Source organism: Pipistrellus hanaki (genome assembly GCF_964339955.1).
Source record: "Pipistrellus hanaki genome assembly, chromosome: 10".
NCBI lineage: Eukaryota > Metazoa > Chordata > Mammalia > Chiroptera > Vespertilionidae > Pipistrellus > Pipistrellus hanaki.
The window spans coordinates 60,042,087-60,055,376 of NC_140512.1; the positions used below are offsets into that span (position 1 = coordinate 60,042,087).

Genomic DNA, 13,290 nt, shown 5'->3' on the forward strand with positions numbered 1-13,290 from the left:
AAAATCCATCCTGTTTCATGCCTGTACAGGAATCAAAAGTTTTATTTTATTTTATTTTATTTTATTTTATTTTATTTCTTTAAGCAGGGATATGGTTTTGCATTTTGTTTTTCTTTCCAAGCACGTTCCTCTGACTTTTATAATGTGAACTTGACCATGAGGATCAAACAGCAGCAGAGCAGACAGAGAGAGAGAGACTTTTCAAAGTCTCTTCCCCACGTATTTGGAGGAGAGCAGCAAAGGCCCCACTTTTCCGTGCTCCGGTTCAAATCTGGGTACCAGGTTCAGGTCCCAGAGAGTTTCTGTTATCAACCTTACCTGCGGGGGGGAGGGGGGGTGGTGGAAGATGGGGGTAAAAAAGAGGGTGATGGGGTCAAATCGACCCTCTCCCGCCCCTCGGGAAGGAAGCTCGGGAGAGAAAAAGCTCACGATCGTCCAGGCAACCCCGGGGGCTGCACACAGAGCCAGCAATGCCCTTTGCAAGCTGGGCTCCCAGGCTCCCTGCACCAGGGCGCCCGGGCCGGCACCCGGGGCAGCGCGCGCACGCGCACTCCGCGGCCCCGCGCCGGGTGCGGCCCACGTGTTGCGTGTTGTCGGCGCCACAGGTTCCCCACCTGCGCCCGGCGCTCCCGCCCCGCCCCGGCCCGGCTGCCAGCCCCGGAGCGGGGAGGGCGGGCCCGGGCCGGCCTGCCCCCCCCCCGCCCCCCCGCCCCGCGTTGACTCCGCCTATCTCGTCCCGGCGGCTCCCCGCTCCCGCCCGCCCCCTGCGCCCGGGGGTGGGAGCCGCTCCGAGTGTAACTCGACGTGTCCGGAAAGCCCGGCCGGTTTCCCTTTCATTCCGGGGCCGCCGCCGCCGCCGCCGGGGCGAGCCGGGCACCTGCGGCCGGGCACCATGCTGGACCCGTCCTCCAGCGAAGAGGAGTCGGACCCCGAGGGGCGGGAGGAGGAGCGCCGCGCGGGGCTGCCGGCGGCGGCGGGCGGGTCGCTGGGCGCCCCGGCCCGGGAAGGGCGCGCGGGCAGCGGCGGGGGCGGCGCGGTCCGGCCCGGGAGCCCCAGCCCCTCGGTGGTCAGCGAGGGGAGAGACGAGCCCGAGAGGCAGCTGGACGAGGAGCAGGAGCGCAGGGTCCGCCTGCAGCTCTACGTCTTCGTGGTGCGGTGCATCGCGTACCCCTTCAACGCCAAGCAGCCCACCGACATGGCCCGCCGGCAGCAGAAGGTGAGTGGCGGGCGGGACCGCGCGCCTCCGGGACCCCCGCTCCCCGCTCCCCGGCCGCTGCTCCGCGCAGGACGCGGGGCTTTTAATGGTCTTTGGGGGCAGGGGCGCCTTTGCGGGGGGACAGTGCCTTAGCCCGCCGGGGATCGGTTCCAGCAGCGGATGCACCATCGCCCCGGGCTTGGCAGACTCGGTCAGCCTGGCGCCCGGGGGGAGACCGAGATGGACCGGGCAGCGCAGCGGCGGGGCACCCGGCTGCAACCGATCGCAGTCCCCCATCCACCTGAGTTTCCCTGGGCTGCGGTGCCTCCTGCTTGCCCGGCCCGGCTGGAGCTGGCCCCTGCCGCCGGAGGTCTGGAGGAGCGTGCAGTGCAGCCCGCGAAACAGGTGGAATCCGGACACTTGCACTCGGTTAGAGGGAAGTCTTCACTAGGGCGAAGGCGTGGGAGATGTTCCTGGGTGACTGGGAAAGTGAAATGGACAAGCTTCCGACCTGGTCGGCTTTATAAACTGGGACCTCAATTCCAAACACTGCGAAAGGCACGCAGCTTTGTACGGGGAGTTAGTCATTCCCGGGCCAGCCAGGCCCAGGGAAACGCACTATTGGGAAAAAATAAAGGATTGGCTCTTAACCACTGCAAAACAAAAGTCCCCTCCCCGCTCCCACCCCCCCCCCCCGCCTCTGTCCCCCCCAAGAGGTAGGGAGTTGGTTCCAGGTGAAATGCGTGCCGAAGACCCCAGGGATTTAATGACCTGGAGCAGACTAAAGTAATGGCTCAGATTGCCTCAGTTGGGCTGCTTTCCACAGAACCTGTGCAGACAGTCTCTCTAATGGAATGCTGGACCTAAAAGGTTCAGTAGGAATATATAACAGTCTCCTTGGTTTGGGACCCGATGTGGAGACTTAGAGGTCGCCCAGGGCATGCATGCATGCCCAGATGCACATGTGTTTGTTAGTTTCCTGCAGTATTAACTTTAGCGGAGGAGGCACTTAGACATTTGCAGAGCTTTGGGATTGAGTTTTGAAAACCTTCATTTCAGTGGCCATGCAGTCTCCCCAGACCATCCTCACCCTGTGTACCCATTCTCCTAAAGCAGGCCCAACCTGAGCAGCCTGTTTTGAATCGTTCATTTCCAGGGCATACTCATAGGATGCTTCTCTGCAGCTGGAAGCTAATGACACAGATCCCTCAACAATACCTAACCCTCTTCAGAGTCACAGCCCCGGGGAAGGAAAAGTGTTAGGGATCCCCTGAGTAGACCTCTGGGTTTTGGAGGAGAGAAAGGTGTCAGAGTAGCATTTCTAATCCCAGACCAATTGGCATCATTGAGGACCCCATTCCTCTGGTCAGATTTGAGTGCATCGGGAGGAATGAGCCTTCCATTCACCCCTAGGCCAGTACCATTCTTTCTCTCTTCTGAAGCTTGCTATGGAGATGCAATCACTTCCTAACCTCTTCCCAATTCTGTAGGTCAAATGACTGTCAATTTCAGTAGTCATTCTTAAACCAAGTGAAACTTTGGACAAATACAGGTGCCCCCCAAATGTATGCACACACTTTGAATAATTCTAAAGGCAGTGTTCATTAAAATAGGTTTCATTTTCAAAATTGAGCTGTCAGCTGTTAAAATGAGTGTACATTTTTGGGGGCACCCTGTGATAAGTGGTCATATCAAGTTCACGACTATCATCCAGTCTCCAGTGTTTTTCACTCATTGCATTAGCACTTGTTTTTGGTGCGTTCAAGTCTTAAAAAAAACCCACAAAAGTTTGGTGACATTAAGATGCCGTCCCATTTGGAATATTATCTTTGAAAATATTTTTTGCAACTTCTTAGTAGCTGATTCATACTGTGTGTGCTTGTTTGATTTTGGTAGCAAAATCAATACTCCCTTGCTCGTTCAGCTAAGGCAGATCTCTCTGAGGACACCTGTTCAATTACATCCCTCAGATGTTGCAGGTTCCCTTCCAGACCACCTCAGTAAAGCGAGACTTAATCTTTCTGCTGCTGGAGGGTCTTGCCTTCAGTTTGCACCACCTCCTCCCCCAAAACAAAAACAGAAAAGAGCCCCAAACCCACACATCTGTGAAGCGCAGTAAAGCGAAGTGCAGTAGAATGAGATATGCCCCACAGAGTGTGGGGTGTTTCTCCAGAAATTGTGTTGGCAAACAGGTGCATTCCCAACACGACCGCATCTGTTCTGCTCAGAAATAATTTGGAATACTTGGAAATTTTTCTAAATGTTTGAGAGCCTTGAGTGCGGTCAGATTAACTTTTGTGATTTATTTTTATATTTATTTATTTATTTATTTATTTATTTATTTATTTATTAAGGAGGAAACCCTACAACAACCTAAGTAGTTCTACTAGTAAGAGTCAAACTTATTCACTAGGCACCTCATACCTTTTTATTTTTTTAACACATTGTTTGTTAAGAGAAGCTGGAGCAATTCTTTTTTTTTTTTTTTTTAATATATTTTATTGATTTTTTTTACAGAGAGGAAGAGAGAGATAGTTAGAAACACCAATGGGAGAGAAACACAGATCAGCTGCCTCTTGCACAACCCCACTGGGGATGTGCCTGCAACCAAGGTACATGCCCTTGACTGGAATCGAACCCGGGACCTTTCAGTACGCAGGCTGATGCTCTATTCACTGAGCCAAATCGGTTTCAGCATGGAGCAATTCTTGACAGATTTCCTCCTGGACAACATGAAAAAGGAATAAACTATGTTTTTGGGACTTTGATGCACAAGCCAGTCTTGAATTATACAGTTGAGTTATGCAGAGGAAATAACAGGATAATTACAATCTGTTGTGTATTTTTATACTGAATTCAAGTAGGCAGACATCCCATAAAAGGATTTAATAGCTTAAATTGTTCATTGAAATGCATATTGCTACTCCTTTAAAAAAATATAACTATGATAGTTAATAAAATTATACAGGTTTCAGGTATACAATTCTACAACACATCATCTGCATATTGTATTGTGTGTTTCCCATCCCAAGTCACTTCTTTCAACGTGGTGAATTTAGAACTCAGAAATTGGGACCTGAAAAAAGGGTCCTCATTTTCTAAGTGAAGAAAATGGGAGATGAGAGCCTTACCTCACCGTCCGAGCCCTCTCACTGCGAGGGCTGCTGGCCTCAGAGGAGCCGCAGTGCTGCTTTTCACTCGGCTCCAAAGGCCCACAAAGCTAGTGAAGGGCTCATCCACGAGTTATTTGAGAAAGCTTAACAGCTTTAAGCTCACAGTTCACCAAAACAGGTCTGTCTGTGATTTTTGGCTGGGAAATTTCAATGCTGAGGAACAGCAGTTGTCACCCTAGGCCAGTTAGGTGCTCTGACTGACTGCACAGGAAATTCTGGGTGGTGGTGGCGTGTGGACCGGGCACTGATAAGGCTCAGCACCAGTGGGCACACGTCCTAAGTGGACATACATACGTAATAAGAGTGTGAAGCAGATTGCCAGTGGCAAAACAGCTTTGTCTGAGCAGGGCGTAAGCTTCTGATGCTTATTTACCTTGATTACCTCGGCACTGTCACACTGCTAAGGGCAGTAAAGATGAACTTTGGGTGGTTTTGTATCATTGGTTAAAGGTGGGATCAGTGCTGAAACTGGGAAACAAGGACACAGATAAAGCAAGTCATTGTTGCTTTAGGCAATTGGTTTGTTGAACCTTTGGAAAAAATTGAGATCCGGGAGAAAAAAGGTGATAAAAGAAGTTCACGGTGGTTAGAAGGTAGGGAGAATCTGGCAAATATGATACCCACAGAAGAGATTCAGTGCATTCACTCGCATAGCTGTGGGTTTACAAACTATAATTCTCAAATTCTAACTGTCTCTCATATGTGCTTAACTTAAAGTGGCAATCGTTTTGGTTAGCCAGGAGTCCATAGGTTTCTAGTTGGTGGTTGCTGTGTTCATTATTTTATTGAGAAGGAGCCAGCTATTTTTTTAAACTAGAAATAATGGAGAGGGAATTAAAAAAGATTGAAATGGTACCTCGTAATGTCCCACACGCTTCATATACCCATGTTCTTTGCATTTTTATGTGCATTGTCACTGTAATCACACTAAATTGGGCCTTATTAAACCTTTTTATATAATCACTCCCACCACTTCACACAATTTTTCTTGTTAATTCTAAATTTGACTAATGTATACAAATAATTTCTGTGAAATTGCAGATGGAGGTGGGGGAGAGTAAGCTCCTTAAACTAAAATTGATCAGGAAGAGAGCATTGTGGGGAAATAGTATTGGTGAAATAATTGACAGTGGGCTCTTGCCTATCTCTCTCTCCCATCTGAATATTATACTACAGTAAAGTGGGCACTTCTGTCCCTCTTTAGAAATGGTAGTCTTTTTTGGGTTTTGTTTTTGTTCCGTTTTGATTTTGAATCTTCTGACTGCTTAGGTTATCCCCCTGCTCAGGGAAAGAGCCACTTTTATAAAGTAATAGAGGCCCGGTGCACAAAGCTCATGCACTCGGAGGGGTGTCCCTCATCCTGACCTGCACCCTCTTGCAGTCCGGGAGCCCTGTGATTGATCACCCTGTATAGGAGGCCCCGCCTACCCACCACAGCTGGCTTGGTCTGTGCCTGGGCTTCCCTCTGCAATGCGATTGATTATGGAGCCCCCTCCCCCCACATCTATCCCTTTGCAGGGCGATCATGTAGGGCTCCCCATTCCTCCTTCCCCCGCCCCCCATTGATTGCCCTGCCAGCCCGTGGCTGGGCCTCCATCTGTGGGGTGATGGCAGGGGCCCCCCAACTAATTGCATTGCACTGGCCTTGGCTGGCCTGGCACCAGTGCATGTCATAAGGTGTCATCCGGATGGTCATTCTGCTATTCAGACATTCGGTCGATTTGCAGAGTATGCTTTTATTATTATAGATTAGCTACAGATTTACGAAGATGGCGAATCACCTTATGGCAGGAGTCCTTGGTGCCTCTATGCTTATGCTGTTGTCCCATCTTTCGGGACTAAAATACAATGGTGGCCTGATACATTCTCAGTGCAGTGCGTGGAGTCTAAGAAATGAGTAAATGGATGTGTGGAAGGGTCCCGTTTAGTCTGCCTCAAAGAATTAGGGATGTATAGGATGGAGGAAGGATACCATAAAGGCAAAAGAGGAGTCTTATAGCTTATAGTTTGCTGTGGGAACTAACATTCCATAAACGTGTTTTGAGACCACCAGGACTCACCCCTGCCCTTCTAAAGAAAGCCATGAAAGTGGTAGTACCTTTTGGTGTGCAAGTAATAACTTCAAAGTGACCCTTTCCCACTACCGATCCCAGGAGGCACGCAGTGCTTGTAAGAGCCCCACCGTATCCTTGCTGTCTTGCTTGCAGGTCCCGGCAGATCTGGGGACAGTATAAAAACCCATCCTTTGTGCTCCTGGGGCTTGGGGATGTTATGGTGCAAATACAGAGCGATAGGTTTTGTTGTTTGCTGCTGTCCTGAGGGGAGTGAGTTGGAAACCACACATACAAGTAAAACCTGAGACTGGTCTTAAACAGTATCTCAGAGGAAAAGGGTTGTTGCTTCAACCGAGCCATCTAACCCTCCCTCGGGGTGTCTTGAGACCACAGAACTTAATTTGGTGCAATGAGTTGTGTGAATGAGAACTCAAACAGATTAAGTAATATTGGCATTTGCTTTTCTCTTTGAAAAATCAGCTGTGATTTTAATGCACAATGACTGCCTATAAAGTGAAATATTGTCATGCTGTGGTTTCTCTTCAGTTTTTGTCTGTTTCTTAACGGAAACGGTCCTCTTAGTTTGTACACTCACAAGATAAAAAGCACAGTTTGTGAGGTCATTAAAGACCTTCGAAGCAAAACAAAAGGGAGCCAATTGCCAGGTTATGAAATATGGGCATTCTGAATGGAAAATCCTACCCGTTATTTGGCTGTGAGGCGGGCCTCTTTTGAGTTATTGTGTTCCTTTCTATGCATTTCAAAATAGTTCACACCGTTCTTTTGGAAGGAAGACGTGGGTTGCAGAGTCACATGTTGCTGTTTCAGTTTTTAGGCTGGAAAAGACCTAATGATTGTAAATAGTGGATGCATTATTGAAACAAATGACACATTTTCCAGGGTTTTAGGAATATTTAAGGATCAAATTATGTAATTGTTGTGGTAAATCTATAACATTTCATTTTATGATGATCACTGTTTAAGTTACCTAAAGGTTTGAATATGATTTCCTTTTTGAAAAGAAAAACACTTGTGATTCTTATCCGTAGCTGCACATTAGAAACACCTTGGGGGACTTGCAATGCCATTATCCAGGTTGTGCTCCAGGTTAATTAAATCAATCTCTGGGTAGTGTTAAAGCTTCCAGATGATTCCAGTCTACAACCAAGGTTGAAAACCAATGTTTCAGATTGGAAAGTTACAGGGAAATGGCTTATTTTCACCAAAGCCAGGTGAAAGTATTTGATCAAGATTACTAAGTAGTTAAACCAGTTTTTTTTTTATTAATATTCCATATTAAGAAAAAGGCAACAGGGATGCTCTCATAAGGAACAGAGAACCCTACACATGTTAATAATCTAGGAACCACAGAAGACCCTGAAAGCCACCACAACCTTGAAAAAGAAGAACATAGTAGGAGGTACTGTGTTTCCCCGAAAATAAGACCTAGCCCATGGAAAGATAAGACATCCCCTGAAAATAAGACCTAGCGCAACTTTGGGAGAAAAAATTAAAATAAGACACTGTCTTATTTTCGGGGAAACAGGGTATCACACTACCTGATATCAAACTATACTACAAGGCTGTAATAATCAAAACAGCATAGTACTGGTATAAAGACAGAAACATAGGTCAATAGAATAGAATAGAGAGCCCAGAAAATACCTACATTTATACGGTCAATTATTCTATGACAGTGGAAAAAAGCATATACATTAAACACAGTCTCTTCAATAAATTGCATTGGGGAAACTGGACAGATACATGCAAAAAAATGAAACTAGATCACTTTTTCACATCACATATAAGGATAAACTCAAAATGGAAGACCGTATGGAGGTTCTTAAAAAATGTGTGCTTTTGTTTTTAGAAGTGAAATAGAAATTATTAGTGACTAGAGGCCTAGTGCATGAAATTCATGCATGAGTTGTGGGGCTGTCCCTCAGCCCAGCCTGTAGGCTCTCCATAGGATCCCAGTAGGTTTGGGCCTAAATTGGCAGTCAGACATCCCTCTCACAATCCTGGATTGCTGGCTCCCAACTGCTCGCCTGCCTGCCTTCCTAATTGCCCCTAACCATTTCTGCCTGCTGGCCTGATCATCCCCTAACCACTCCCCTGCAAGCCTGATTGACCCTAACTGCCCTCCCCTGCCAGCATGGTCACCCCTAACTGCCTTCTCCTGCCAGTATCATCACCTCTAACTGCCCTCCCCTGAAGGCCTGCCCCCCTCCCCCCCCCCTCCGCCCAGCTGCCCTCCCCTGCTGACCTGGTCATCCCTAACTGCCCTCCGCTGCCAGCCTCATAGCTTCTAACTGCTCTCCCCTACTGGTCTGTTCCCCCCTCCCCAGCTTCCCTCCCCTACAGGCCTAGTTACCACTAACTACCCTGTCCTGCAGGCCTGGTCTCCCCCAACTGCTCTCCCCTGCAGGCCTGGGTTCCCCCCCCCCCCCCCCCAACTTCCCTTCTCTGCAGGCTTGATCGTCCCCAACTGCCCTCCCTTGCAGGCCTGGTCCCTCCCACCTGTCCTCCTTTGCAGGTCTGGTCGCTCTCAGTTGTCCTCTCCTGCTGGCCATCTTGTGGCAGCCATCTTGTGTCCACATGGGGACAGCCATCTTGTGTGTTGGAGTGATGGTCAATTTGCATATTACTCTTTTATTAGATAGGATACACATAGGCTTCAATTTTGGTAGAATTGAGACAAAGACCTAACTGCCCTATGCTGATTAAGTTTAGCTGTTTTAAATTGTGAATGAAGCAATCAGACTCAAAGAACTTGTACAAATACATAAAGTGAAAAGTGGGAATGCAACCAGATTTTATAATACGCTTATATCTCAGTGGAAATGTCTCCCCTCCTACATTCTCTCTCTTTTCTTTGGCTTTCCCACTCCCAGTGTTCTGTGTCGTTTGTAGGAAACTGTGTGTAGGAGAGTGAGGCTCTGCCCTTCACTGTCCTCTCGACATTGCTGTCACCTCATTTGTCAAATGACTAATACTTCAGCAAGATGCCATGAAGATCAGGTAAGATTTCTGAACAGCAACTAGCATAGTGTCTGGCATAGAGTAGATCTTCAAAGATCTACTTTAAAATTTATTTTCTCATAATATTCCTCAGAAAATAAATTTTTGTTCTATAAAGCATATTGCATTTAAGAAAAACATTTGAAAAGATATGTATGCTAGGCAGTATTTTAAGCACTGGGAATAGAGATGTGGACAAGGCAGCCCTCAGGAACATATATTCTAGCAGAGGAGATGGGTGATCAACAAGTATGTGGGTTTACGTAAGGAGGGGTATCTAGTGACTGTGGGAGGGAGTTTGGCATCATTAGCTGTTTCCAGTCTGGTGGTCAGGGAAAGCCTCTGAGGAGCAGGTAGTGGTTGAGCAGAACTTGAAATTAAGTGAAGGGCTGAGCCACTTGAAGATGAAGAGTCTGGAGAGAGAGGGCTAGCGTATATGAATTCTTTAGGCGACGGTAAGATAAAAATTTAAGTGTGATGAGAAGCTGTTAACAAGTTTTGAGCAATTTCAAGAAGGGATCTGATTAAGATTCTGAAAAGATCTCTTTGAGATGAGAATAGATAGTGCCACTCTGGGGCATACCAGTCACATGGAATTTAAAGCACTGCCTTAAAGTTGCACAGCCCTGAGCATTGACTAACGGGGCAAGAGCAGAAGCAGGAAGTTGGGAGTTAGGAGGTTGTGGCAGTGGTTCAGGTTTAAATAGGGTTGTAGACTAAAAGGATATGGAATGTAGGAAGTATTTGTTCAACATTATTTAACCAAGTTCACAGATATGTTATAATGAGCAATATGCTAAAATACTGTTATTTTGAAATTATAACATGCTAATAATATTAAAGCGTCCTGTTAAAATAATGTATTCAGGTGGTTAAAAAGACAAGTCTTGAAGATCTTAATAAAAAGCAATCAAGCCCAAGGTGTGGCTCAGTTGGTTTATATCATCCCATGCACATTAGGGCACATACCCAGGTTGGGCGCTTGATCTCCTGTCGGGTGCATGTGGGAGGCTGATTGATGTTTCTCTCTCTCATAAGTGTTTCTTTCTCCCTCTCCCTCTATCTCAAAAATCAATAAAATAAAATACATTTTTTTGAAAAAAGCAATAGTCCCCTGACCCATTCCTTTCCCTTCCTAGTCACATGCCCAGAAGGAACCCTTTTCACTCTTTTAACTAGTAAAGTTTTAAATATTTCATAACTTGATGTAAGATGCTCACACTACTTTTCCTCAGATGTTAGTCATTACTTCCTATGGAAGGGGCGGGTGGGAAGATTTGACTGTTCCGGCTGTTCTTCCCTTCTTAATAGCATTGTACTTTTTAGTTGAGCTCGTGCCTGGCTGGCTGAACACTACATTTCTCATTTGCCCTCCCCCCTTTTTTTGTTAACCATGGGACTGAGCATGATTGACCCAGGGAATGTGGGTCGAGAACACTGCCCTGAGGGATCCCACATGATAGCAGGACCAGGTTCCATGAGGTCCTCAGTTTTCATGAGGAATTGTACAAGGCAATATCTTTGTTTTTACAGAATTCAGGAGGACAGGCCATAGACTGCGGAGATTTCCCTGAGGAGGGCAGAACATGAATCTTACCAGAATAGGAGCAAGTTGTGGCTTTACATTATTACTTATTGTTGCTGACTAGGAACAATCAGGCTCTGATATCTGTCCAGCTTCTCTTGCAGCTAGACGAAGCCAAGACTAAGTTCAGGCTTGTGGGCAATGAATGAAAGTGATGTGGGCAAACTCAACGGGCCATTCCCTGAAAGGGGAGGGACATGTCCTCCTGATCCTTTTCCCCTTCCCACTGGATGGAATGTTATCGACTCTGTGGCAGTAGTTAGAGCAGCCACTCAGACTAGGAGATGGTGGCCACTTACTGAGGACAGCAAAGCAACACATTTGAAGGAGCCTAGAACCCTGATAACTTTGCAGAGGAGGGCTGTCACACAGCTCAGACTTCTGAGTGAGAGAAATGAACTTCTGTCATGTTTATGCTAAATTTTTTAAGTTAAAGGATTTGATTTTGGTTGTTATAAGAGGTCTGTATGTCCACATCCTATCTACAATTAGCTTTATAATTTAAATAATATACTTACTCTTTTATTTCTTGCTCCTTTCTCTGTAATTATCCTGCTATTAGTGTTACTTGATGTTCACCTCTTCTCCTTTCTGGATACTCCCCCCACCCCTATCTTCCCTATAGGTGGCCATGTGACACAAGTTCTATATGAGACAGGAGACAATTGTCTTGTGACTCTGAGGGAAATAAGGGGATTTTGGATGTGCTGGCTAGGTCAGACACACATGATTCTGAAACCATTGCCAACAGCACCTGCAGCTAGACGTTTTGAAGAAAATATTCTCTCTATATTTTTGCCAATATGTTGCTAATTTACTTTGTTCTGTAAGAATCATTAGGATCTCTGCACTTTGTTGAGTAGTTGAGTCTAGAAATTCAAAATTAATGGAGTTTACATTATCAAGACTGTTTTTCATTGCAATACCAAATAGTATGCTTGGTTACATTCCTATTCTTACAAAACTTTGTGTTTTTCTTGGAGTTTTGATTTGTTTTTCGTCTCTACCCATCTTGTCTCCTTTCATTGCCTCCTCACAGTGGACCATAAGCCAGTGGTTCTTAAGGGGAATGGTATTACCCTTTAGCAGATGTTTAAAATAAGTGTGGCCCTAGCTGGTTTGGCTTAGTGGATAGAGCGACGGCCTGCAGACTGAAGGGCCCAGGGTTCGATTCCCATCAGGGGCACATGCCTGGGTTGTGGGCTCAGTCTCCAGGAGGGGGGGCATGCGGGAGGCAGCCGATCGGTGATTCCCTCTCATCAATGATGCTTCTATCTCTTCCCTTCCTTCCTCTCTGAAATCAACTAAAATATGTTAAAAATAAATGGAAACAATAGTTAAACTTAAAAAAATAATTGTGGGCTGTTTTTTGTTTTTTAATGATTAGGGTTTACTACTGGTATTTAGTAGGGATCCAGGGATTCTACACATCCTGAAATGCATGATGAATTGTCCATCATACATGTGATTTGCATGTCCACATGGACACTTGTGTTGATAAAGATAGATTATAATTATTTGAATCACAGGGTTTACTATGTAATTATTTTTTTCTACAAATACAACTCTTGGGTAAATGGTGGGAAAATTGCACTTTATTTTGCTAGGAACTTTTCTGAGAATTGCTCATCGTTTTTGGAAATAATGTCACCAACGGCAGTGATGCTTGTGACATTTGTGTTATCAGTGCAGGATGCTTGTGTCAGCCTTCACTTACAGTTGTCACATTCTCCTTGATTTTATAGATATACACAAAAATGATTTAGCCCTTATGTCAAAATGTCGAAAGTAAAGCAGAGTGTTGACAACAGTTAAATGTTTTCTAACTTCCCTTAGTTTAGATTCCTTCATTATGTAAGAGGGTCTAGGCATCTAGTTTATGTTCTAGATGTGCCTAAGCATTTACATACTAAGATACATGTTATTTCACTTTATTATTTCTACTAGAGGCCCGATGCATTAAATTTGTGCAAGGGGTTTGGCCCTCACAGCCACAGCAGCTTGCCTCAGCCTTCACAGCCTGGCTTTATCTGGAAGAATGTCTGGAAGAATGTCTGGAAGGATGTCCAGAAGGTTGTTTGGCTGTCCAGTCTAATTAGCATATTCTCTTATTATAGATTCCAGTTAGGATCATGTATTTATAGTTTTTAAAACGTCTGTGCAGATAACATAACCTGGTAATAGATGTTATTTCTGTATAGCAAAAGAGTTATTTTGTTTTCTTTTAAAATTAAAAAGGGACTTAGTAGGGCCTAGTAGGAA

General features: G+C 45.8%; 1 protein-coding gene across 8 annotated transcripts in view; it reads left to right on the top strand.

Moving 5' to 3' along the window:
- The first annotated feature begins 763 nt into the window (after positions 1-763).
- CADPS2 (calcium dependent secretion activator 2) overlaps positions 764-13,290 on the top strand; it is a 434,503-nt gene continuing 421,976 nt past the window's right edge. For 4 of the 8 annotated variants that reach the window (XM_084897684.1, XM_084897685.1, XM_084897683.1 and 1 more), the window contains exon 1: positions 783-1,216. In XM_084897684.1, the coding sequence (XP_084753810.1) occupies positions 893-1,216 (324 nt within the window). In that variant the 5' untranslated portion in view covers positions 783-892. Of the gene's footprint in view, positions 1,217-13,290 lie in introns of all 8 variants that reach the window. The other 4 variants (XM_084897682.1, XM_084897689.1, XM_084897687.1 and 1 more) reach the window with 2 other exon arrangements.